Source organism: Rhamphochromis longiceps, linkage group LG11, assembly GCF_057381845.1.
Source record: "Rhamphochromis longiceps isolate RC_006_pf linkage group LG11, R_longiceps_female_GT1.1, whole genome shotgun sequence".
Classification (NCBI taxonomy): Eukaryota; Metazoa; Chordata; class Actinopteri; order Cichliformes; family Cichlidae; genus Rhamphochromis; species Rhamphochromis longiceps.
The window spans coordinates 37,738,078-37,765,615 of record NC_140567.1 but is presented as its reverse complement, the minus strand read 5'-3'; the positions used below and the strand labels follow the sequence as shown (position 1 = coordinate 37,765,615).

Genomic DNA, 27,538 nt, shown 5'->3' with positions numbered 1-27,538 from the left:
TTTCAATCAAGAGCTCTGTCCAAAACGTTCAATGACAAGCATCAGCACCAGGATTGTTTTTTAGCTCACCAACAGTTTTTTATTGTAACTGCAACTTTGTAAGACTGGGTTGGGAGATGTTCTTGTGGTGAGCTTTTATTCACATAATTGGTTTCTTTAATAGTGAAATAAAATAAATTTGTATAACTGGAAACAGCGTTCTCATGTGTGATTATCACATTGTATTCTTTAAACCATGTAACAGAATATATAATATATATAATTTACTCATAGTCATATTAATGTCTAATGTGATTGAGTTTCCTCATCTCTACTTATGTGCTGATGTGTTCACTGAGGCCATTGTATGGTCCATTTTGGCTGCATTTCCATGTTTTAAACATGAAATTTGCTTATTTAAAGGGTGTCTCATGTATCTCTTATGCAGAAATATGTGTTGCCTAGCTGGACAAATGTAGCACAGGTCTACTATTATTGGCCTAATGTATTTTAACAATCATTTCAGCATCCAGATAATCTCTTTCATACTCCCTTAGATGAATTTAGCCTGGTTGTCATGAAATAGGCATTTGAAACAATAACTACCAGTATCTTCGAATGTGTGTGATTGCACTAATCCTACACATTCTTTGCAAGACAACTGGGTGCTTTTATGTAAAGAATGATCTGAGAACACTGAGGCTAATGAAGTAACAAGAGAAACATAGTAAGTAGTCTTTCAGTTTGCATGATCAATTTTGATTATTGTTCATTTTCATTTACCATGTCAACATGTTTTAGAGCAACGTTTTCTGATTTTGAGCTCTTTTAGGTGTAAGTCATCGTCAGTGATCACCCTAAGCCCAAAGCAACACCAAACATGGGCAACCAAAATGCATCATTTTGTTAGCATGTAATTGTTCTCCCAATTCTTAGAAATCAGGAAACAACAAAAATAACAATTTTAACTTACAGACATGAAACACTCCCCCACCCTGGAAAAAAGTCCATTTTGCCTTTTACAAAAATATAAGGTTAGTGTAATGTTAGATTTTGCATTAATACCTATGACTGAGACCTCAAAGGTAATTCCTCGACTGCTTCAGTAACAGCCTGGTTGATTTTAACAAGTTAAGTAAATTTGCGGTCAATTTAGACTCAATTCAAAATCTCCTACTTGGGACGAACACTAAATGTAAATAGCTGACTTTCTAAATAAACCTATCCATCTTTGCAAGGTCAATTTTTGCTTTCATTAAATTCCAAATGTTTAGCCATAATTAGCTTAGCTGTCCTACTCTTGTTACTGCTCTTTCCTACTGCTGTTACAATCAAATGAACATCTCTGCAAAGATAAATTAGCTGAGACCTTAGGTTGATGGTAGTTACTAGCAAACACAGAAACTTACATACACTATATAGTACAGTTCTATGATACATCACCAAATAGAACAATTTGTGGCAATGCAGACAAGCAGAGAAACAGTTTAATTCGTTTAATTTGTTCACTTGATCGGAGGTGTGTTTCCTGCAGATATACAACATCGGATCTCAATGATTTTAAATGAGTAAAAACTCTTGTGCGTTTAACCGGATTATTTATACCTTTAACATTCCAGCTTATAAAACGAAGAGCAGATGACTTTGCGAGCTTGCCATTCAGGTACCAAAATGCAGGTGCAGGAAAAATATGTCCCAACCTCTGGAATAATAAATCTTTCGTGCTTGAATCGATACGGTCCAATATCGTCTTTTCAGAGCTAGCAATAGCTCTCATAATCTCACTCATGTCATGGGGTGGTGCCTCCGGTCTGTCCTCAGCATGGTCCTGTCAGGATCTGACGGCGCCCTGACCGGTCGACCTGCCAGTGTGTGTGTATATCTGTGTGCGTGTGTATGTGTCTCTCCTATCGCCCTGTCTTCCCCTCCGGCTCCGCTGTGATGTGTTAGGAGGTAACCTAGCAACAGGCTACCTCCGACCCGGAAGTGCTGTCGCCCGGAGCTGCCGCACCTGCAGTCAATCCACCAGCTGCTGCCAATCAACTAGTAGCAGGGCTACTTAATGGTGTGGCTGAGCGACAGACAGCGCTGGAGTATTGCACTAAGCCTGGTAGTGTTTTTGAGTCGCTAACGTTATTGAAGTGCTGTCTGATAGTGATGGGCAGATGAAGCCCCATGAAGCACTGAAGCTTTTCATCCAATTGGTTCACCCCAACGCAAAGCTTCTTGAAACTTCATTTGCTCTAGCAGGACACCTACTGGACGTAAAAATAATAGCTGGCATGAATTTGAAGAGTGTGGCATTTTGCACACAGCCTGTAAATGTCAACAACAAAAGGAGTGTGTAAAACATGTATATTGTAGTGATGGCAGTATACTGTGTATATTTATAGTGGCAGTATGGGAAATGATTATTTGGAAATGCTTGAAATGGAAATGATCATTTACTGTGAGGTGAGGTGTGGTTGGGGTGTGGACAGTAGTTGTGCTTTTGTAACGTTGAGGTATGGACAGCTACACACTGAGGCTTTGAGCCTCAGTCCTGCCTGTTCACATTTTATTCTGTAAAAACTAAATTTTCACTGCTTTTACGTCCTTTTTAGTGGGGAGAACATAGCTAGGATTTAATGATTTAACAAATCCTTTGAATTCTTTGTCCTCCACAATGCTAAATGGCTGTGAGTCCTCAATCACCATGCTGACCAGGTCTTCATCTATTTGAGATTGTTCTCCTGAGGAAAGACAATAAAGACAAAGCACAAATATAAATATCACACACGTAACTTATAACAGTTGTATAATATTGTTATATCATTTAGTAACATTACTGCATGCTATATTATCATTGCATTTGATGGCTCACCTGGTCTTGCTCCACAATCGGTGTTCCTCTTATTCTCATGCAAAGCTCTGTAGTGCCTAAGCATGGATGTTGTTGTTATATCCCAGCTCCCTGGCACATAGCAAACACTTCACCTTGTACAAAAGTCAAGACAGCTCAACATAAATTGTATTGCACCATCAGTATCATTAAAATACATCTTCTGTAGAAATTTACATACCTTGTTGGGAGGAATAAAATCAAAATGTTCCCACACAGGGGAGGACATCCTCCTCTTCTTAGCTGGCTCCATTCTCTCCTGACTTTCTCTCCTCACTCTCATAAACCTCCAAACGGTCTCCAAACTCTCTCTAACCGCAACTCTCCATCAAACACCCACATTTTGAATGAAGTCTGAGGGTTTATATCTGTCATAGCTCGCGGCAAAGTTCGAACATGTTACATGTTTCATTTTCATCGTACACTGAAAACATTGAGCTACATCAAAAAGTCGGCTCCATCTGCTGGCAGGCTGAGGTCTTTTCAGGTGTGCAGGACATTACTGAGGAGCGCTGTGGTGGTTTCTGTAGGCTTTTATGTGGCTGTCTGCCACGGAGGAGCAGGAAGTGGCTTATAGTTAATGAGGGTCAGCTCTGTCCTGGACAGAGGAGGTGAGTGAGAGGAGGATGTTAGCCAAGCTAATGTCCATTATGGACAGCACCTCTCACCCCCTGGATGGGACCGTGGAGGTCCTGAGCCGCTCCTGCAGGAGTGACTGCTCAGCTCCTTCATCCCAGCAGCAGTCAGGCTGAGCATTATGCACACAGGAGGTATCATTTTTACTCCCACACTTTATATGAATTTTGTCATATCCATTTTTCCTCAGTACAAACCACTCTTTTGTACACACTATTTATTTCTAATATGTCTCTTATTCACTTTTCTCCATTAAAATGAACGTTTTACACTTTAGTTCTGGGGAAAAATTACGTCAAATCGTGAAGTCAGTATTTTAGGCATAAATCTTTTATTTTGTACCTCCCACCCCGTTAATGGCTCAGTCTAAATCCAGGCGCCACGTGACACCGCTCCGTTACTCAGACCTGACTCTCCTGCCAGCACGTGGGGGTTTCTGGAAGGGAAGAAACCATCGCATAAACCACTGTTGCCATAACAACGGCTCTATACCTCTCCCTCCTCCTCTTCGTTCTCCATCCCTCTGCTGCTGCAATGCATAATACCCTCCTCCTCCTCCTCCTCCATGCACCTCCCCCCCAGCCTTCACCCATCCCAAAGACTGATTAGCGCGGCATCCTTGCGCTGACACGTAATTCCTGGAGCTCTGTGTGTGCGTTTGTGTGTTCTCACTCAGGAATGTGAAGCTCTGCTCGTTCTTAAAGGTCGAAAAGAAGATTTTCTCCCCTTGTGTGATCTTGAAATCTCTCCGATGTGGGAGAGAGACCATCTCTAACCTGTCAGTAGAAGGAGGCGCTTCGAGGAACTCAGGACGGAGCGCAGGATTTCTCCTCCAGAGGAGGATTCTTTTTACAGGTAAACGGGACTACGTTTGTTTCACAGGGAGAACAGACGGCCAGGAGGGCGCTGACGGTTTGGGTTCGACAGATTCGCGCTGTGAGACCGGAGGTGAGTTTAAATACGGCTGCACTGCTGGAACGCACAGCGGGAATCGCGCACTTTTCCCAGAGACGCGCGGGATCACCGCCCGGTGCGTGCCACCTGTGCAGCTCATGCGCAGACAGCAGCCAAACCACGCATATGTGCGCGCACAGCGGGTGATTTCATAAGAGGGAAAACACAAGACTCTTCCCCGAAAGGTTCTGCAGACAGCAATAACTCTGAGAGACGCAATACTGAGTCTTCCAAAGCCAAAGAGAGGCGCACGCTTCCCACTGCTTCCATTTGGCCCAGCCGAGCTCCGCTCCTCCGTTTTTAAACTCAGGTTGCCCACGAGGACAAAGTCAGCTCGGTGTTTCTTGTGGATTCATGAATGCAACATTTTGACTGGCTCTCGAGCTGCGCAGTCATCACCAGCTCTCACAAACTTCTTCCATTTCCAGCACTGTTTCCATCATCCCCCACCAGCTGAGCTTCAAACACCGGGCTTCCATTGGCTCTTACATTGTGTGGTGCGCGCAGTGTCAATAAGGAGACCTGAGGGTGTGCCACGGAACATAAATAGTTGAACAAAGAGGCCGAAACCTGAGACCTGGTCTGATTCTTCCCTCTGGTAACTCTAGATGCTCAAACACTGAGAGGCGCACGAACAAACTGCTGCTGATGTGAGCTTTTTCCTGTTGTTGAACAAGGAGCAGAGCAAGAGGAGGACCCACCCACACCGCCCACCCCTCAGATAAACAGGAGGCGACTTTTAGTCACAGTTGGGACGTCTTTGGTGTGTTTATGCTCTGAGGGTTTCCAGATCTGTCCTGTCTGTGTATGTGTGTGTGTCTGTGTGTGCACTGTTGAGAGACGCCACCACCCCTCTGTCCTCTGTCAGGATGTCCGCGGTGATGGAGCTGCTGCTGCTGCTGCCTCTGGTCCTCCTGGCACTTGAAGGTGAGTGGTGACCTCGCCTCGATGGTTTCTGTTGAGGTGTTTTCCGTTCTCTGTGTGCCTCCGACTGTTTGTTGTTCCACCGTAGAGCCAAACGCCCAGCTGTTCAAAATTTGAAATGAGATGAGGCCATGTGGCGGCTTTAAAATGCCGAGCGCAAACGCACTCACACATACCGACGCAGCATCTGGTGTGTATCTTAAAAGTCAGGAACAATGTGTGCCTGTGTTCACAGAGTGGAGAGTCCATTAATGACTGCTTTTCATTATTTATTAACATACCCATTGTTTGGTTAATCGTTGTGAAACAGATGTCGTCCAGTTTTATGTCGATAAACAGACCGAAGCTACAAACAGGCTGGAGAAGCTGGAGTCAGCGAGGATAACGTAAACAATTAAATGATCGATTAACTGGCAAAGATGAGTAACAGTGATGAGCTCCTGCAGAGCTGCCTGCTCTCTGAAGTTGAAGATTGTTTTTTTTATTCGTACGGAAACCAGGTTCAAAACTGGACTTGATCCTTTTGTTTGGTTTTAAGGTGCAAGGGTCCCGGGACAAAGATCAAAGTTGTGTTCAAGACATAGCTTTTCTGTCCTTCTTGGAATTTTTAGTTAGAGGAATTGTTTTGGGTGCTTCTTTTAAGGACTCGGAACAAAAAGCAAACCAAACATCAAAAGCTCAGGAAAAGATGAACCAAATCAAACTAGAACTGATGTCTTTCCTTTTGCATGCAGCACATAATGAGACAGAATTCACACAAAGATAAATGTTGATGGCACAAACACGGCAGGCTCGGTACCATTAGTCTGCGTGGGTGGAGTGAGTGTTGTGTCCAAATCATCTTCTAACCAGATAAGTTGTCAATCAAATCTTGTATCACATCGAACAAAGACGTGTGTTTGCTCTGTAACCAACAGTCTGACTGGTTACTGTTGAAACAACAACATCTGTCCATCTTTTGTGCAGTTTTTGCTGTTGAAACATGACGAGGGGGATAACCTCATGGCGTCTGCCATGTTTGCTAGCATCTGCACCTTCTGCCAATTTAGAGTCACCAGGTAACCTAACATGTCAGGTACGAGGTGCACAAAGAACAAAGACCTCAGGAAGGTTCAAACTCAGAACCTTGCTGTCACTCGATGAAGCATCGAGCCAGCGATGGACAAACCAGCATGTTTCTATGTTTTGCAGTTAAACAGTTAATCATTCAAACCTAAGACTAAAATTTACATTCTACCCAATTTTAAATATGAACCTTTGTACCGTTTTTGCCCTCCAAAACAAAAACATGTTTAGCCCTATGATACACGTATGTGTAGATTCTGCCCACAGAGAGAGAAATGGACTATCACCGTCCCCTGTTTTGCTGATGGAGTCCATCATTCATGCTTTTGTACACGCACTCTAAGACAGCTCAGCCTGCCAGCATCATGCTGCGTGCAGGTGTGTGATTTGAGGGGTTTTTGAAGTGGAGCACTCGGGTGAAAACCATCATCCTTTGACTCGAACCAGCTCCCTCTGCTCCTTTTGGATCCTTTCAGATATCACGACTCACTTTCTTACCTTCACAGGAATCCGGTTACCGACATTTATTTAATTAAAGCACGAGAAACACCTTCCACTGATGTGCGAAAACAGCCTGAACCTCGCTATCCATCACATTTTAATTACTGCCAGTCTCATGAAACCTGCAGGCGTTTAAAAATGTTTCTAAATGTAAAGCCATCGATTCATATATATAAACACAACAGTATGCAATTGAAATCAGTATTGACCATAAAAACAAAACATGCCTAACCAAGAGTGTTCTTTGATGAATTTCTTCAGAAACCTCTATTTACTGAGCTCTTATCTCCATCAGCCAGCTGCTCTTTAACTCACACTCAGTCTCTCAGAACACTGCTGCACGTGGACGCGTTAACACGGCTTCATCCGCCCAAAGGTGAACACATGTCAGAGCTGCAGGAAAGCGATCTGGGCAAAGTACTAAGGTTACACAACGTCTGTCAGCGGGCTGGGCGGGTTGGTTGTGGGCCGGTGGGTTAGTTAAAGGTTAAGAGTCAGCTTCTACATCTGGAGCTGGAGACAGGGAAGATAGAAGGCGAAGCACCACACTGGATGGAAACTAACAAAGAGGAACAGAAGAGAGTATGAGATTATGAGCTTTTTGAGAATTTTTAACCACCCCAAACAAAAACACATTTTATTTGATGTTTTTAAATCCACCCAAAAACTGACTTTAGCTCACAGAAAAAAGGTACCCTGTATCTGATGACAAAATAATGATTAAAAAATGGCTTCAGTATTTATGTAATATTTCTTTGTTTTGAAAAGAAACCTGCTTGATATTTCACACGTATTTTGATTTTTATTTACAGATTTTAAGATTTACATCTTTATTTATCTTTATATTTATTTTTATATAATTTTCAGTGTTAGTGCAGACAGTGGTTGGGTTTCATATAATCGTCTTAGAAAAAGGCCGACTGTGAGCAAAGTTGGTGCTGTAATTGTTCCAAACTGAATGGTACTGACCTAATACTGTTACAAGAAAAACGACATAACTCAAAGAAGAGGTGTCCCTCAAGGTGCCGTACTTGGTCCTCTGAATTTTTTTTTGTTGATTTCTTTTTTTTGATAGGATAAAAATTGTGAGAGACTTCTTTGTTTCTTTTGTGCTGTCATGTTTATATTGTTACGATGGTGCTCATATTTAAGTTTCAAATAACAAGGTCAGTGTATGAAACATACATAAACGTGCTGTGACTTGACTTTTTTTACTCCTGGGTCTGTGCGATATCATAGAGCCCTGATATCCTGACATCAGACACAGATGCCCCGCCCACCTGCTGTGGGACAGCCAGTCAGGTGACAGTTGGCTTAAATGGGATGAGCCAAAGGAGCTTGTTTTACGAACATAATAAACTGAATAACGAACTTATTTTGAACTGTGAATCATGCAAAGCTGCCCGTGGAGTGCAGATCTGGGAATGAGGAGAATTGTTTCTGTTTGTCACAACCACGATCTTCTCTGTTGGTAAAAAGTCGAATGTTTGTCACATCGTTCATTTCAGATTGTGGGAAAAAAACAATTGATCTGATAACAAGCTGCGGTTTTTAAAAAGCCACGACAATCATTTGACAGCACTGTGTGAGATTCCAAGCCTGACCCGAACCGTATTAATGCTCTGCGTCCAAAGTTGTAACATGGCAGAGTCCTTTAGTCTGCGAATGGCTTGAATTCCGCGATGTTTCAATAACGGCTCCATCGCCATTACATCAGTTCACTCCATCCTCTGCATCACTAAGGACGATTACGTTACAGAGGAGCTTTGCCAGATAAGCTAATTATGAGTACTCTAGAGCTGCAGTGCACTAAACCTTTAAAAAGCAGCTAACATGATTTATGGCTGGCAGTTTTCCAAGCATCTGTGTCAGGTGAGAAAATCTAAAAATAATCACCGTCTGTCCTCTTCACAAACCATTCTTCCTCTGCATGTGCACTTTCAGCCCACGATGAAACTACAAAGTTTTTCAGCCCTTTCTTAAGAGGAATTAAATGCGTGGCACTGAAAGCTCAGAGATGCTTGGATCTTTTTTTTGGCCTCACATCCTTTCTAGATCCTTTCTAACCCATGAATCTGGAACGAGAGACTGTGCCACGACCTAATTGCGGGCTTCGTGTGTCCCTCTCGATAGTGTCACAAACACGTGACAGGCAGACGCATGCACACCTGAGCCTCTGTTCATCCAGCTGTGTGGAGGTTTGTAATCCCGGTGAGATGCTGTTGCTGCTTTGAAGGGGAGGCTTTGATGGGCTCTGAAGGACGAGGTGACCTTCCACGCAGCTTGGAGAGTAAAAACAATCACTGGGAACAGATTTGATCCAATAACATCTTCGATAATATTGAAGGGAAAGTATTTTGGTTTAGCTTACAGGAAAAAAATGAAAACCTGTTGTAGACGTAATTACAGCTGAAGTGAAATCAAAGGATTTCTCTCCCTGGAGATGTTTTACAGCAGATATTAAAGCACAAATGTAACTCCCTGGATGTACTGTGTGCAGTGTTGGGGAGTAACAGAATACATGTACCGCCGTTACGTATTTAAAATATAAAATATGAGTAACTGTATTCCGTTAGTTACCGTTTAAAAAGGTTGTATTCAGAATACAGTTACTTTGTTGAAATAAATGGATTACACAGTGGTTTTTCCTGTTTCATATGTTCAGCTATGCCCTCTCTATTTTTGGTAATTCCAAGCCGGTGGAAACCCAAACAAAACACGCATTAAGAGGGTCTAAAGCGGCCCATGTCACCCCTACTTGCGGCGAAGAAATATTTTTAAAAATTATTCAAAAAATATTTAATATGAAGGCAACAGGCAGAGTGTTACAGGCATCGCTCTAAAGAATGTAGCCTGATGGGCAGTGTAGTCCGTGCTGCAGGGAGCATGGACTGCTGTTATGTGTCTGTGAGCGAGGGAGGGAGAAGGAAAAGTACGAGCTGTCGCCGAGCAGAAACGGGAGCTGGAAGCATGTAAATATAATAATAACCACTGGAGCAAAGAAGAGAGCCTGACGAGCCCAGCTGTAAGTAAGCTGTTAAGACTCGACTGTACCCTGTGTTCCTGTTTTCCTCCGAAACAATAACTTCCGTTGGAGCAGCCTTTCAAGTAAAGCTAGTTTTCAGCTATGAGCCCGACACGAACCCGACGTATTATTCAGTAGGGCTGCCATGATTAGTCGACTAGTCACGATTACGTCGACTATCAAAATCGTCGACGACTGATTTAATAGTCGACGCGTCGTTTGAAGCTTTGTAAGATCACAAAAGACGCAGGAATAAGTAGCAGGATTTAAGAGTGTAATAACGGACTGAAACAGAAGATGGCAGCACTGCATGTACAAGGATGCCAGCTGCCGTTAAACCCCGAAGAAGAAGAAGAAGCTGTGTCCCAGAATTCATAGCGCAGCCCAGCTCAGTTTCCAACAATGGCGGCAGCTAGTTAGTTTTAATATTACTTATTATTCTTTCTGGGTCACAAAATAAACGTTTAACATATTTTCATGGAGAATGTAGCTGTGTAAACCTCAAATATCTGCTCAGTTTATCAAGACACCACATATTTTCAAAAGCGCTCCGACGTTTTCGGAGACGTCTGTTACCCACTAGCTCGATAGCTAGCCGGGGGGCTAGGCTAACTAGAGCCGTGAGAACACCGGACTCCCGGCAAATCGTTTTCAAACCCACCGCCATCTTTCGCTACTCAGGTTAAACATGATATATGAGTCACTTAGATAACTTAACAATGTTATTGTTTGGCTTTTTTCAGTATTTTATTTGTTCCTGAGTAAATCGGTTTGGCTGAGATTAAAGTTATAGTTTTTACACAGCTGAATAAACGTCAAGCAGACAGCTGATCATCAGAAGTGTGAGATGCTCGAGAATTTACTCCGGTGTCCTGTTAGATTTTAGATAGCAAGGAGTTTATTAAACTTCACCGAAACAATCTGCAGATTTCATTAAAATTTAATAAACGATCATCTTGTCTTTATTTTTAGTTAGCACCGTAAACACTTAAAGCTGTAAGCTAATGATAGTTATATAAGAGCAGATGCTGCTGGTGCAATAAGCTGTACGTTTTACGTCCAATGGATGATGATCTGATTAGTCGACTATCAAAATAATGGTTTGTGGCAGCCCTATTATTCAGAGGTCCCTTTACTACGGTTCGGAGCCGCGGACCTGTTTTATATACGCGCGGAATAGTTTTCTATACGAGATCGATGCAAAAAGTGCAGCCTTACCTAATGTCCACCTACTGTTACTCATTTATATTAAGATTTAAACATCTAGTTGGTGTTGGTGTGGAGAGTAACCTTCAGTAATAGTAATAAATCATTCAGCAATAGCGCATTCATGTAGTTGTAAAAAGCATGATAATATATTAAGTAATCCAAAGTATCCAGAATACGTTACTCTCATTGAGTAACGTAACAGAATACGTTACAAAATACAATTTGTGGCATGTAATCTGTAATCTGTAGTGGAATACATTTTAAAAAGTAACCTTTCCAACACTGACTGTGTGTATGGAGGCCTAATACTGCCAATAAATAAATGAAATATTGTCAAATGTGCCAATAATATAATTCATATTACTAACAGTGCTACAACTGAACATCAATAAATACAACATTTATATTTATTTTGTGTCTATTTTTTGTATTATTTTATTTTTGCATTATTTTTAGTTTAACGTTTTCCACTGTGTTCTTTTCAGTGTTTATTTATTTGTTCCTTTTTAACCCTGACCTCTTATTTTCACATTAAGAAAATCCAGTTGGTCGAGTTGAATGAATGAACTCCAGTACAGTTGTTATGAAAGGGAAATTATCTGTAATATTTTGAGCAGTTTCATTTAGATTTTGGAAATGGGGGAAAAGTGATGTGCAGCCAAACTCTGAGACCTCCGGGTCACCCCAAGTCCAGGACAGACTCTGCTCTTGCAGAGGAAAACACATGAAGTAAAGCCCTGCGTCTGTGCCATCAAGTGGCATCTTTGTGGAGTAAAACGAAAGCGAAGCTCTCGGAGCTGTGTGTCTTTTTGTTTCCCTTGTTCCAGTAGAAAGTCCCTCACCGGCTCTGTGTCGGGGGAAATGTCACGGATGCTTGGCATTAAACCCGGGTCATATATGCCCACGGTGTCTGTGGGTGTTGGTAACCCGGCCATGGAAACAGATGTCGTCCTCACTCATCTCTTTTCCTGTCGCTTATCCAATTCTCTTTTCTTCCTCTTGTGCCCAGTTCAGCAAATAATCTCGATCCTTTCTGTATTTTCTTTAGCCTCCTGTGACATGCTAAGCTAGCTCACCTCACTGGGTAGTCTTTTGTAGTCACTTTGTAGTCCTCAGGAGGCAAACGGCAACTGAAATGAGAGATTAACCAGCCTGTTGGGGGGAAAAAAGAAATCTCCTAATCGGCATTTTCTGGAATATCCGTTGCATAATCCTGAACCTCCGTCTGCAGATTACGCAATGGATTTGCACTTTTGATGCTCTGTGTTTGTGCACTGCTGCGGCTGCTGCTCTGAGGAATCGTTGCTCAGGGACTCTGCTGACTGTCTAGTCTGCACTTTGGATGTGAGCTCCTCTTTGTGTCTGCTTGCATGTTCGTCTCGCTGCCTTTTCGCTGCCTCAGCTTTGGACAGTCAGCAACATGCTTGCTCACCTTGCACAGTGTGGCCTCTGACTGCGTCACCAGCCTCCCTCCCTCAGGATCAGAGCCTCATGCTGTCTCTGTGTGTGTGCAGCTGGATTTACATCTGCACTGTAAACCTGAATGCATAAAGTAATTACACAGAATATGTTGCGTAAACTTAATATCAAACAAGGGGGGGAAAGTATTTTGAGTTCCTGTGACATTTTCTCCTGTTATGGAGTTTCTGATTAACATGCATTGATGGAATAATTTCATGGCACTCATTTCTGTTTCAACATGAACGTGTGTGTCTGATGTCATCAGGTCAGTGGGTGTGGTGAGGTTTGCAGCAGCAAAGATTACAAACGTTGGTTAAAATATTCTGCATCACATGTTTGTTGAATTAGATTTATGAACGTTAAGCTGTTCATGTTGTGCTAATCTGTGACAACATGAGTGCAGTGGGTTGACCTGCAAATATTAGACTAACTTCTGCAGTTCAATTCAGTTTTATTTATATAGCACCAAATCACAACAACAGTTGCCCCAAGGGGCCCAACAATCATATGAGCCCCTATGAGCAAGCACTTTGGCAACGGTGGGAATGAAAAACTCCCTTTTAAAAGGAAGAAACCTCCAGCAGAACCAGGCTCAGGGAGTGGCTCTGCAGCCAGAGCGCTCTCTTCTATCCTCCTCTGATCTCTGCTGTGGTTAGTTCCTGTTTTAATGTGTCTCTACTGTCTGTATTCCAGGTCTCATGTCAAACCCTTCTATGTGTCTCTGCACGTCCTCTTCCTTTACTGCCTTCCTGTTTCCTTTCTTTGCTTTTCATGGTAGAATCTGTATCAGGTAAAGTCAGCAGTACACAGACCTGAGTCAAAATGTTGTTGCACATTAATGCTCAGCTGGAAACTTGGTGGAACCTCTTTGTAGAGAGAAATGGCTATCGTTTGATTTGCAGATGCTCCCCCTGTGGGATTTCACAGGGGCATTAACTGATGACTGACTCTCATCGACCTCTATTGGTGGCGAGGATTAGCCGCGGCGCTGACAGCTGGTGCAGCTTACAGCAGCGTGCAATTAACGCAAACAATCAGATCGCATTTGTAACAGAGACGAGAGCCAATTACAGCAGATATGAATCTGAAAGGGGAAAAAATCAAATAAAGCAGCAGCCTTGTGTTTTCTTCTGTCCTCTGAGCGGTGTGTGCAGACGGTGTTTGCCTCAGGCCTGTTTGGTGTTCAGCAGGCTCGCCTCCCAGAAAACCCCCAAACCCCGAGCTTACCCGAGCTCCCGCGCTTTAGAGCAAAGTCATGATTCAACTGTTTCAGATGTTTATAATAACATATGAGAAGAAGGTGCCGAGACTCGAGCAAGTGACAGCGAATGGTGGTAAACGAGTTCACCCAAACACACCCATGGGGAAAAGACTGTATATTTAAAGTGTTATAAACTGTTTATTAAAAGTAGACACGGGCACCATTGTGGAGGTACATAAGGACGACACGAGAGCTCGCCACGTTTTACTCCAACTTTAATCTCGGCTTCAACCAACCGAACTCACAAGGCGGCAAACACCTCCTACAACCCAAAAACATTACCCCTTCCCTTCTCGCTGGGTGTGAGTGGAGCCCCCTACTGGTCTGCCACACTATAATTTTTTTGGGGGGGGGGGGGATGCCAAAAGCGTGCATACTTGTTCGGATAAGAGGGTGGAGCTCTGAATTATGAGCATTCATAAATTATGAGTTTACAACACAAACTCTAATAAAATCGGCTCACAGCTACCAGGCGTTGAACTAAAATCCAGTTCAACAAATCTTCTGACATCGTGACGAGTGAACCAGGCGTCCGGACTGACAGCTGCCGCTCTCTCTGAGCTCGCTCATCAGGACGCGCTTTCTGCCCAAAATGAAATACAGCTTGTTTGAATGTGGCTTTCCCCCAGGCACTCGTGTAATCACTCATCCCTGCTCTCCAAGTCCTCTGCAATCATTGCCCTCTGGCTCGGGTTCGGGTGTTCTCGGGTCCATCTGGGGGGTTTGTGGTCTGCTTCAGTCTCTTCTTCTAATGCGACAGCTGTCGGCTCAGTAGTGTTTGGGTTTATATTTGTGAAGCCTTAAATTGTGTTTTTAACTCTCTCTTCTCCTCCTTCCTCCCCTTTTTTCCTCTCTGCAGTGCATCATACAGCATTGACCCCTCTCCTCTCCTGCTTCCCCGTCTCCCGTGCTTTTCCTGTAGAAATGGCTGTTAACGACTGATACCTGTGCTACCCTTCTCTTTCTTCCCTCTTTCATGTCTCCCCTTCCACGTCCCTCCGTGTGGTGGCTTTTCGATTGCGTGTTTCTTTTAAACGTCCCAGGAAGTAAAGGAACAGAGCGGCGTTTTTGCGTGCTCACGGACGACGTGCGGCTGCTGTTTAATGGTTTTTCTGATCAGCGTTGTGTGCTGTGTTTCTGTCCTCTCCCTCATTCCCCTCCCCACCATCTTACGATTCAAATCAAACGCTTCCCAGAGGTGAGAGTTGAGAATAGCACAAGATCATTGGTTGAGAGCGATGCTGAGGCCGCAGTGGAAACTGCAAGGTGCAGTGTGAGACAGAAACATTTGGAGTTGCAGGTGTGTAACTCCTGGCCGATGAGAAGTATGTGTCATGATGATGATGGCATATATAGACTCACATATATAGACTCACGCTTCTATATATGAATTTAGCTCAGTTAGCAGTGGCCAGAATGCAAGACAATGGTATCGCTCACTGCAACCTCTTTATTTCCCCCCAGCTTCAGTTAAAAACACCAGAAGTGAAAATGACGCCAAACAGAGAACCCAAACTTACCAAATCTAATCCATCTATGAGCTGAAACAATGAGGGGAAATAAAAAATTGCAAGAAAAAAGATATGCCCGATACAAAAAACTTGCATGTAATGAGCATTGGGACCAAGCACGTAAAAGTCACGTAGCTAGCATTGTTTTCTCGAGTACAGTTTAGACAGTTTGCCTGCAAGTACTGAGAGAAAACACCAAATTCAGCCTTTCCCTCGAGTCACGGGCACATGACAGAGAGGAAGACGGCCACTCACCGCACTTGCCTCTGACCCCGTGACCCGCAAACAGGCCGAGAGACAGAAACTAACTGCGTCTCCCTCACTCTGCAGCTCCGCTGTGCCACGGGGCCTGCGTGGAAGTGGACTCGGACACAGAGGCTGTTATCAGCGACGGCTTCAAGCTGGGCTGCATCTACTGTAAGATGAGAGGCGAGGTGGATGCCACGGCCACCGTCAAATGGTCCTTCAAAGGCTCAGGCGACAGCGACTTCTCAGACGTAAGACTTTAGCACAGAATATACAAGGAAGCTGACGTCATTCACGGTTTCTGAAGCCTCAGCTTTTGGTTGGTGTTTGGTTAACAAGCTGCATCCATGAACTGCGGAGGTGAAATGTGTGGCATGTACATACTGCCTATTCGGTGCTTTCACTTCTTGGATGGTGTGTTAGCACATTTAGGCCCACAGCAGTCATATTATTTATCAGATGGTTGGATGAGCTGTAGATGCTCTTCAAGCAGGGACCAAATCCTGTCAGTTATGCTTGCATACCCCTAAAATAGCAGTGGTGAAATTTATTTAGCCAGAAATATAGTAAAATGTTCTGAAGCTAGAGGTTGGATGTCTCAACACACGTCATCACAGCAGCCTCTTCTCTTCTGGGAAAAGGATGCCAATGCATTTATCATGAGGCAGAGCAGAGAGATGCATTTTCCATGACAGAAGATATTTTTCAGTCTGTGCTGAAAACCTACTTACTTAAGGAGACACAACCAGGCACAGCAAAAGGCCATTACGCCTCATGCATGCAGCGGGAAAGATCCCATTAGCCTTGAGCTGCCTTTTAGTTTCAGCATCCATTAATTCACCAGCAAGTGCAGATATGAGATGTAGGCTGCAGCTCAGTCAATATCGGGAAGAGATGTGGAGACCAGATGTCTGTTTCTTTAAACATGCATGAGTCACTGATCAATGGCTCTGAGCAGCATTCACAGAGAGTTGGGGGATGGCTGCGCTCGCAGCATTGGAAGATGGTGTGAATGCAGGAGGACGATTTATTCATCAAACAGCTTAAGAGCCACCTCGTCAGGCCAGGACTCTGCAGTCTATTCACACCTACAGGCCAGTGGACGCTCTTTCAATGATGAGGATGTAACATCCTGGACAGGGAGGAACGCTGGTTTGAGGGCGGAGCCAAGGAGGCCATTTACGTGAAAAGGGAAAGACCATCTCTGAACCGAGGAGGGGCCTAAGGGTCCATCTGTCACCATCTTGCAATGCTGTGATTGCAGCCATTCCCCAACTCTCTGTGAATGGGACTCATGGTTATTGATCAGTGGTCATGACAATTTGCATATTAAAGGAACTGACCTCCCAGCCCATTGTTCATTCAGTGGTGCTGGTTTCAGTCATTGTGCAAATGTGCTGTTTATAAGATTGGAAACCTGCAGTTAGACTGAAGAAGTCACCTGGATGAAACGTTTCTCCCACTTATGACGTCCAGATGAACAGAATCCACTTTCTGGGACTTCCTTACCTGGATGATTGAACATGCATCAACACATATGAAAGATTGGACTGAGATCATCTGCAGAGGCTTATTTGAAGAGTTTCAGTCAGGTTTCAGAGCTCATCACAGCACAGAAACAGCTTCAGTGAAGGTTACAAATGATCTTCTTATGGCCTCTGACAGTGGACTCATCTCTGTGCTTGTCCTCCTCAGTGAGCGTTCGAGCGTTATGGAGTTCCACAGGGTTCAGTGCTAGGACCAATTCTCTTTACATTATACATGCTTCTCTTAGGCAGTATCATTAGAAGACATAGCATACATTTACACTGCTATGCAGATGACACCCAGGTTGCACCTGTGTAGTTTATGGATGCAGTTTTCTAATCAGGCTTGTGTTGGGCGATGGCCAGAGCAGCACTCTACACTCTCCTTTCAAATATAGCTCCGAAAACCAAAACCTTTAAAATGCAGAGAGTCTTCTGTGTAATGAAATGATTAGAGTGATTTCATGTGAAGCCTGTAAATAAATATGATTTCACAACAAAGAATATCAATCCAATCCAAGAACAGGTAGAGAAACACACAAGAAGTGTAAAATGATGTCTTTCCCTCCTCCGCCTCCTCTTCCAGCTGTACATTTATGAGGATGCACGCGGCGAGATCATTGACCCACGTTTCTACGAGCGTCTGGCCTGGAACGGCAGCAAGCATACCACGGACCTGCAGGATGGCTCCATCTACATCCTCAACGTGACCTACAATGACACTGGAACCTACAAATGCAAATTTAGCCGGACCCTCAAATACAGCAACTACGACTACGAAAAGACCATAGAGAAGAACATCACCATTAATGTGGTTGCACGGCGTAAGCACTGAACTCAAAACTGACTCATACTTCCTGTTCTGGTTTACTAATTTTTACATGAGTTCTGAGATGGGCCTCATTTCTCACACTAACCAGAGTTACTGAACTGGACATGCTGGCTGTGTTAAATGCCATTATCCGGCAGATACGATCACTTGGCGTGTAGTAAACCCGACACAGCACACAGACATCTGTCTGTGTGCTGTATCGGGTGTCAGTACAACACTCTGTTGGTGCATCTTTTTAAGCAAGCTAGTATTTAACAGACTATTCCTCACTTTCCTCCTCTGGGAGAGAGCAGCACACCCTTCCAAAACAGCAGCCCCGGATGTTGAAAAATGGCGAGCAACACCCCGTCTCAGTGATGTCACCACTCAGTTCACCTCCAAAGGACACTTTGTGTGTAAATGAGCCACGTCAGCGGCTTTGAACGTGATGCTGGTTTAAAATACGTTGCAGCATCACATCACAAAGTGATTCATATTGTAGGTAAAGACCTGCAACCATACAGAGAAAACTGTTATTATTGTTTGTGCTACCAAACAATTAGATTCTATTTCTTACTGATTTATTTATCACTCAAAATGCATCATGTAATCTAATTTAAAAAAAATGATATTGATGATGTAGAAGATGATGATGCACTTGGCTTTACAGGTTAAGCGCATCCTTTATAAATTCCCTTCCTAACAAAGATGAGACATGAGCTCTCCGGGGTCCTGATTCGGCCTGGGGGTCTCCTCTCAGTAATGAGGTCAGTCTATGCTTAAGTAAAAGAAAGATTACGAGTTAAACACTCATTTTCAGACACTTTTTTCCTTCTCTTGGATCTTTATGATGTCATAGAGGGTCAGGTGGAGGTAAAACAGCTTGTTTCAGAGGGAGGATGAACTAAGATCGAATCAAGACAATTGAAGATTTTTGAACCATGTGAAGTTCAGGAAATGATGATTTTAAATCCAGGAGTCGTATCTTTGTAAAACTCGTATTGCATAAACACCCAAATTAACCCTGTGCGTGTCTCTAGTTACCCGGGGAATGGCGTCCATCCTGTCTGAGGTGATGATGTACGTCTCCATCATCGGGCTGCAGTTCTGGCTCTTGGTTGAGATGATTTACTGCTACAGGAAGATCTCGGCTGCAGGAGAGGAAGCTCTGAGAGAGAGCGCGTGAGTACCGCCTAAAGCACACGAGCAGTAGCAGGACTTTGTTTCCAAAATCCCGCCGGGCTGTCTTCACCTTCCGACCTCGTTTTTCCATCCTACTGTTTCAATCTGCTGTTTTCAACATGACATTTTCCTTTTCCTCTCACTGAGCTGACATCTTCTGATTCTTGTTTCTCTCCTTTTTCCTTCTCGCTTTCTTCCAGGGAGGAGTATTTAGCTATAGCATCGGAAAGTAAAGATAATTGTGCAGGTGCACAAGTGGCAGAATAGCACGGGTAGGTCTCGATCACCGTGAAATTCCATATTTAGTTTCTTTTGTTTGCTTTTTCATTTTAAGAAGATGCAAAAAGGGCGGGTTAGGAGGTCATGCAGTAGTCAGATTACATCCAAGAATCACGCAGACACATAAGAACACATGTGTAAGTAATTTTCATGTCAACATATAAGTCATGCATTTGCAGCAAAGCTCACTGTGGGTCAGGTCTTGCTTTACTTTTCTCATCATTTTACTGAATTCTGATTTTACTTTTACATAAATTAATAATGAAACTGAAATATTCCAGTAATTATGTGTTTTGAATCAGTCTGGTGACCCCAGGCTTTACAAGCGCCTCTCGTTAGATGGCTGCACTCAGGCGGGAGATCTTCAAAATAACATAATAACATCTCGAGGAACATTTAGAGAGCACTACATGACATTAATACTTCAGATTTTATGCTGTAAGAACACCTGATCCTGTGCTCACAGCACAGCTCTGTCCAGAAAACCAGCACTGGCAGGTCCACCACTGCTGTGGGCCTGCGGTGTGCTCAGAGATGGAAGCAGGTTCACACTGAGCACGTGCAACAGACACGAAAGAGTCTGCAGACGCCACGGTGACTCTTCTGCTGTCGACACCTGTCACGACTGGGTGGGTCAGCGATGGTCAGGGAGGACCGCGCAGACCTCCACCTGTTAGCCGACAGCACCCTGAATGCTGTTAGGTACCACCATGAAGTGGGTGGTGCGTTACTCCTGCGGGACAGTCTTCACTGGCCAGCTTCATGTGGTCATGCAAGCAGTTGTAGATTATTGATGATTGGCATTGTCACCGGCCAACCCTCAGATTTGCCAGACCTGAATCCAGCAGAGGAGCTGTGGAGTTTACATATCAGACCCGCAGACCTCATCAGGAGCAGTCAGGACTGCTGCACACCTCTGAGCCACATCACACTGATGAATGATGTGGGCTTTTTATGGCCCCTGAACCTCATGTTTGAAACCCGCGCTTTAAATGTAGTTTATCAGATGTAAACTGAGCTCGCTGCCTCACATCGCTCGCTGTCAGTGACTTACAGTTTTCTTTGTTTTTTTTAAATCTTCAGTTTGGGGAAACGTTCAAGGCGGCTTCTTTGAGGAGTTGCTCGTCCTCTTGTGTGCCCTCTCCTCCTCTCACCATCCTCTCCACAAGCTGGAAACATGGAACCACAGCGAGGAGAAAGATCTTCATGGAAAGTTTTTTTTTTTTTCTAAAGTGACTTTCTGCAGCAGGATGAAGGACGGACTTTCAGAGGGAACGCACGGATGCATCAGGTCTTTGTTAAGCTGGACAGAGGGAGGGAGTCATGCTGTATATAGGTGTATACGTCTGCACAGAACACATGTAGGGTCTATTATACGCTATGTATTCACTAACTGCATGATTACAAGCTTATCAAGAAATACTTCATCACTCTCCATGTGTTGGTGCCGGTGAGCATTAAAATCACTGGTTTCCTCTGCAGGTTCACTAAACTGTGGAGCCAAATAAAAACTGTTTATCATCCTTATATAACCATGATAATCAGTTTATACCACAAAATAATGTAAAATACAAATATAAGTGCTGGTCTATCTTACGTGCAGCTCACTGTTCATCAGCCGGATAAAGTGTCCAAACACCTTTTACCCTGCAGCACGTGGAGTTAATAGAGAGGATTTGTGACGGTTCTGAAAGTTTCCGAGCTCATGAAACACGACAGCTTCACCTTTACACGCAGCAGGAAGGTGCAAACGTTACCTTACAGACAAAGATGCACTCACAGGTTACAGTGGACATATTCTGCTTTTCCTTTTTCTCAGTCATATATACATTCCTACGATGGCGTTCAAACCCTGAACTTTCAGCCCCAGATGAAGCCATCATCCTCCGCCTCAGAGGCCAAATCCTGTTTTTGTGTCAGGCTGTAAAAATGTTTATTTCTGCTGTAACGTTTACTGTAGAGTCTACGGGGACCGACTCACTGCTGGAACTGCAGCTTCTGCAGCTGTTTGCCCTGTGCTGTGGTGGTGCTAGTTACTGCTGCAGACTTTTTGTTTTGGTGGAAGGTTTTGGGATTGCGTTCCAGCACCAGCACTGCACTGGTGAACAAAAGGCATGCAAAGCTATTCCATTTCAGACCAGCAATATAAATGGAGCAGGCATGAGCAGAATAGGTCTACAGCAGCTAGTTTTTAAGGTTTAATATTAGATCCTGTTTCATCTCATGTACATCACAGGCCAGGTTAAAAAAGCCTGGCAGGCCTTTTCAGCAGATCACCGCCTGTTTAAACTGGCTGTTTGACACAAGGAGGCTCGCTGCTCATTTAAACCTGCCCTTCAAAGCTGTTTACAAGCCTCAGTGCTGAAAAAACAAAAACAGTGACTTCCTGTCCCAGATCAGAAGCGGATGCCCCTGAGAAAGTGTAACCCTCAGCAGCTGAAAGTTTCCCACTGATGTTTAACTTCATACCAATGTCTTAGTGTCTTTGTAGAAAACTTAAGGGCTCAAACTATTATAAACCTGCCGTGGGCAAATGCACCACAAGCCGTGCCCAGTGTGCCTCCCGGAGAGAAGCCAGTGGAAACACAAAAGGGAAAAATGTGAAACATGTTTTTCGTAAAAGCTTTGGCTTTTAAGAAAAACGTGTTTCCAGAAAGCCACTAGATGGCAGCTCAACACTGCCAGTCTGCATGTTTACTGCTCGTCTATTGTACAAAAGCAAGTTTCATACTTTGAGAAGAATGAGACACACGTACCTGCATGCTGCGTGTTGGAATAACGCAAAGGCGGAAATGTGATGGTTTCTTTTCAGAACAAACACCAAAAGTTTGAGATGCTAAAAAAGAACAAACCGTGCCCTCCTTTGTAAGCGATGTACTTTGTGCTTTGAACCGGCGAAACGAGAAGAAGCCTCCCCGCTGCACTGCTCGTGCTTCAGCAAATCAGAATCTGCAGTTTTAGGTGTGGAAATGTTGCTTACTGGAAACAAACTGAAATAAATCAAACTTCTGACACAATAAGCTGTTTGAGGCCTTTACATGTGTCGGTGATGTCTGTGAATGAAGTCAAACTGAGCTGCAAACACAAATAGTTTTTAAAGTGAATTCTGTGTCATGTTATAGATTCTGTTCCCGGCTGGTCACATGTTAGGAATGTTAGTTCTTCGTGTTATATGTTTGTGAGCCAAATTGTTCATGATGTCACCTCACAGAGGAGCTGAAAGGTTTTCTAAGAACAAAGTTGAGTTTACGGCGAGGAGAGCGTGCAGAGCTCAGCGTAACGGTGACTTTATGCTCTGTTGGGTTAAGATCAGGTGACGGACTTGGTCATTCAAGAATATTCCACGTCCTTGCTTTAATAAACTTGCTTTGCTGGTTTGGGTCGTTCTCCATCTTTATTATGAAATGAGGCCCAGTTTGACTGTATTTAGCTGCATGTGAGCAGACAGTCTGTCTCTGAACACCTCAGAGGTCATTCAGCTGCTTCTGTCCTGAGTCACATCATCAAAAAACACTAGTGTCTCAGGGCCACTGGCAGCCGTGCACGCCCACACCATCACACAGCCTCTGCCGTGTTTTACAGATGTTGTGCTCTGGATCATGAGCGGTTCCACGTCTTCTCTTGACTTTTTTCTTGATCTTGGTTTCAGTGACTTGCACCCTGCAGTGAACCCTCTGTATTTACTTTCATGCAGTCTTCTCTCTATGGTAGACTTGGATATCGAGTGTTGTTCACTTGGTTGGCTGTTGTGAAGGGGTTTCTCTTCACCATGGAAATTATTCTGCGATCATCCACCACTGCGGTCTTCTGTGGACATCCAGGACTTTTTGCGTTGCTGAGTTCAGTGCTGTCTTTCGGTCTCATGGTGTACCAAACTGAGACTTTGCTAATCCTAATATTGGAGCAATTTCTCTAGTGGGTTCTTTCTGCTTTGGCAGGTTAAAGGTGGCTCGTTTCACCTGCATGGAGAGCTCCTTTGACTTCATGTTGTCTGTTTAATTTTAGCGCCCACCCCCACTGTAAATAAAGTGGTTAAGCAAAAGTCACACAGACTAACTGCACCTTCTAGTGGTGCAAAGAGGCATTACAGCAGAGCAAAGCCTGGTTTATCCTCACTGTGTTTGCACGACTGTTGTTTCAACGATCATCAGCACGGGAGCTCAGATATTCCCGGGATGGGACGACATGGTGCGGGGAAAGATGAGACCCATGTTTCAACATGTCCTACCTGCACTGACGGAGGTTTTCCTCGGTTGGAGAAGACTGCAGGAACTTTATTTGTGAACCAAAATGGATTAAGCCAAAGGAGACAAACACAGACTCAAAGAAAAGTGAGGCGTTGTTGCGTGTTTAGAGCTTTTCATTTCTCTCCATAGCATGGTGTACAATCACATCTTTACAGTACATTCCCATCTCTGCTCCTCATCCCTCTCTCCCTCCTTTAATAAATATTACATCCTTTTGTTACCCACGCACGGCCGTGCACAGCAGGGCCCGCATGCTTCAGCAGACGCCGTTTTCCAAAACGAAATGGAGAGAGAAAGAGAACGAGAGCGTGAGGAAGAGCAGGAAAGAAAACCAGAGAGGAAGCTCTCGGGTGGGTGAAATGTTTTCAGGTCCGGTGAGCGGGGAGGACGAATAACGACAAAAATCAAAGACGGAAGATGAAAACTGAATAAAAAGAAAATGAATCGTACAAACACACACACAGAAAAACAATACTGCCAGAAAAATTCCCTTTTTTTTCTTCTCCGGGACCCTCACAGGTCTGCTTGGTCCTCACAGGAGTCGCTCCGTCACTGATCAGACCTTAGAGCTTCCACCTGAACCCAACATGAAAGAGAAATCTTCAAAAACAAACTAACACGAACGCCCGTCTCTCACCTCCAAATGTCCTCCGCTGCACACACACTCACACACGGTTCATTATTACCATTATATATATATATATATATGTATCTATGTACTACTCTGCTGAAACATTCAGAACATGAATCACTATTATTGCTGGGGCCAGTGATCGTTCTCGTGGAGCCCCTCTTGGCCCACGCACAAAACAGCAAATCAGAGCAGGAAACAGGCATCACATGACTTCTTCAGAGCAGGACGAGACAGTCAGCGGCAACAATAAATACTGTCGTGGTCCAGGAAACAGTCGCACGCACCGAGTTTGAAAAAGACGTAAAACCCTGACAGAGCCCGGGAGAAGTGGGAGCGTGTTCCTCGTCCTCTTTTCTCTCGTCCACTGAGAGTCGATCGACGCTCCCGCTTTCCCGAATCGTGAACCTCTGAAATGTTGCAGGTCAGAAGAGGAAGTTCGGTCTGTGATAGTCGAGGTCTGAATTAAAGGAGATTGCAGCTGACCGGGTGGTCTGAACGGGCCCACCTGTGGCCTCGTGTCACACGCACGCACGCACGCACACACACACACACACACACGCACGCACGCACACACGCACACGCACACACACACACACGCACACGCACGACTTGCAGCTGCAGGGAAATTATTGCTGTGGTCCTGAAAGCTTCCAGTCTGAGTTCACTCGAGGTGAACGTCGCGGTTTCAAGTCAGTCAGGCGAGGAGAGTTCTGAGCGGCGTCCTCTCTCACCGGGGTTCAAACAGGAAACGATCCGAATCTCTGCGGGTTCGGAGGTTGGGAGGGGGGCAGTCGGAGCAGGCGAGGTTCAGGCCTCGGTCAGGGACTCCGCGTCAGCAGGGGGGTCCTGCTTGACCTCTGGGACCACGATGCCCTGGTGGAGCTTCTCTAAAGACTGCTTCATCTGGAGACAGAGAGAGGCACACGCTGGGTTATAATCTGTGAGCTGAAGCCAGCCGTCAACGCAAACTGAAGCGGGACGCCAACCTGGTCGAGCAGCGAGACGGAGGACTGCAGGATCTGCTGCCACTTGCTGAGCTGGGCCTGATGAAACTGCCTCTGCAGCTGCAGGACCTGAGCCCACTCCCCAGCTGTCTGAGGCAAAGGACTGAGGGGTGAGGAGGAGGAAGGAGAAACAAGAGGAAGAAGAAGAGCTCTTTAACCCAGAGTCAACAGCACAAAGTGACCTTTTATGTTTTTGTCTAAGAAACAAACTGAGCAATAAATTAGACAAAAAATCAAAAGTAATACAAATGAAAACTCATAAACAGACTTGTCAGAAGGTTCAATACAAGCCTCCAAAAATGTGAATGTCCATGTGCGTTAGTGTGCGAGCAGGAACTCAAACTTTTAGTTTGAAAGTGCACTTCCTGTCCTGTGTGCTGTCCAAAGCACCGAAACATGTTTGAAAACTCAGCAGGTTATTAAAAATATCCACAAACCCGTCCGTGAGCGGTTTCATGGACGAACTATTTTCTTCCAACCAAACCGAGCGTGTCACAGCGTGCAGGAGGCGGCCACACAAACCCGAGGATCAAACCTTTCGCTCCTCACGGGATGGAAACAGTGACGTCCACCTGCAACGTTAGCTCGCTTCACACTTCTGTAACTGGCGGATGTAGACGGTAGAAAGAAAATAGTCCCTGCGTCACAGAGAATAAGACAAGACGGGACTTCCTTCCTGCTGAAAGCCAGTTTTTTATTTGTTTGTTTTGCCGTTTGGTTCATTTTGTGTGAAATAGATTTTTTTATTGCTTAAATGATCCTCATCCTATTTTTACTGATCTTATCCCCTTTAAAACTTCTTGTTCTGACCTGTTGCTATGCAGTAACAGAGCTGTGGTCCCCCACAGGAGCAACTCACACCAAACACCAATTATCCTTCCCAGAGGAACGTGTGTGTGTGTGTGTGTGTGTGTGTGTGTGTTTAAGGAAAGCAGGGCGGTGTCTTTTACCTGTCAGCAACAGAGTAGGAGTGCCACGTCTCCAGTGTATGTGCGGCTCTTTCCAGAGCGTACAGCTTGTAGAACAGCAGCATGTTGAGCGCCACCAGCACCACCAGACTGACGGGGACAGAGAGCGCACAGAGGTCAGAGTCACTCAGCACCAACCACAATCTGAAAATGTTTCACACTGAACCACACGGACAGCAGGAAGGTCGAAAAACCAACGGAACAAAAGAACACAAATATTTGTGGGTTTGTTGGAGTCTGAGCTGTTACAGGAAGAATCCACCGTCAGCTAACACACACACAGGCTAATTTCAAGGCTTCTTTTCATTTTTGTTCAATTTTCCGTCTTACTGGAAACCTTTAACTAGACTTCATCCCAGCCACGATACAAACGACACAGACGGCAGGCTGCGGCCTTTAAGCTGGTCTCACTGCAGCACATGTGTGTCAAACCTGCTGAGGAGGTATGACCAGCAGGTTTGGATTAAAAACTTCTGAAACAGTTCTTTGATTGATTCTAATTTTGTAACTTTGTCGCACCGACCTTGTTCAGTTTAAAACTTCTTATTTTACAAATAAATCAGACGTGAGGCGACGGTTTCGCTCAGTGCTTCTGTCTCTACACCGTCTCTATCCAATAAAGGCTAAAATGTGGTGTCACATTTCTTCAGACAGATTTCATCTTTTTTTTTTTATATGACTTAAAATCTGGTTATGAATCCTCGTTTAAATAATCCTCCTCCCTTTGGGGACAGATAATCGTACGTTTATGAGAGCAGCTTAAAATAATCAGCAGCTGTGCTTTTAGACCGAAGAGAAATGAACCTCATTTATCACATTTCATTTGAATTTGTCAAAGCTTCACGTTCAGCCTGAACGGTGGATTTTTCCTGTACGTTTGTGCTCAGAGGTCATATTTAAACAGCCAGTGGTGTAACGTTTAAAGCCTCTCATACGAACCTGATACAGATCCTACGCACAAGAAGTAATGCAGAAAGGAGGGAAAAAGAGAAATGGCAAGAAAGGCATCGTGAGGCCGTTAGTAAGCAGAAGGATCGATTGTGTCTGCATGAGCAACATTCAGCAGCGCACTGAGCAGCAGCGAGCTACTTTAACCAGAGACATACAATCAAAGCAGGGCTGTGATCAGCTCACAGTATAGAGAGCACACGTCGTGCACCGGTCCTGACGCCGCCGTGCAACAGTACAACCCCTCCTCATACAACCGTCTCCGCTGCTGCTGATTAAATAAGAC

At 44.3% G+C, this 27,538-nt stretch overlaps 2 protein-coding genes across 6 annotated transcripts in view; one reads left to right on the top strand and one right to left on the bottom strand.

Moving 5' to 3' along the window:
* Positions 1 to 4,103: 4,103 nt before the first annotated feature.
* scn1ba (sodium channel, voltage-gated, type I, beta a) lies at positions 4,104 to 22,761 on the top strand. 2 transcript variants are annotated; one of them, XM_085423946.1, is made up of 6 exons: positions 4,104 to 5,377; positions 15,738 to 15,904; positions 17,766 to 18,003; positions 19,031 to 19,172; positions 19,373 to 19,444; positions 20,535 to 22,761. In XM_085423946.1, exons 1-5 carry the CDS (start codon positions 5,320 to 5,322, stop codon positions 19,437 to 19,439), a joined length of 672 nt encoding a protein of 223 aa, XP_085280072.1. In that variant the 5' UTR covers positions 4,104 to 5,319; the 3' UTR covers positions 19,440 to 19,444; positions 20,535 to 22,761. The 2 variants fall into 2 exon arrangements, with proteins under 2 accessions (XP_085280072.1, XP_085280073.1); XM_085423947.1 differs by lacking the exon at positions 19,373 to 19,444.
* Positions 22,762 to 23,788: 1,027 nt separating this feature from the next.
* Positions 23,789 to 27,538, bottom strand: part of gramd1a (GRAM domain containing 1A) — a 42,487-nt gene continuing 38,737 nt past the window's right edge. For all 4 annotated transcript variants that reach the window (XM_085423942.1, XM_085423944.1, XM_085423941.1 and 1 more), the window contains 3 exons: positions 26,287 to 26,394; positions 25,319 to 25,439; positions 23,789 to 25,235 (listed from right to left, as the gene is read on the bottom strand). In XM_085423942.1, coding sequence (XP_085280068.1) covers positions 25,140 to 25,235; positions 25,319 to 25,439; positions 26,287 to 26,394 — 325 coding nt within the window. In that variant the 3' untranslated portion in view covers positions 23,789 to 25,139. The remainder of the gene's footprint in view (positions 25,236 to 25,318; positions 25,440 to 26,286; positions 26,395 to 27,538) is intronic.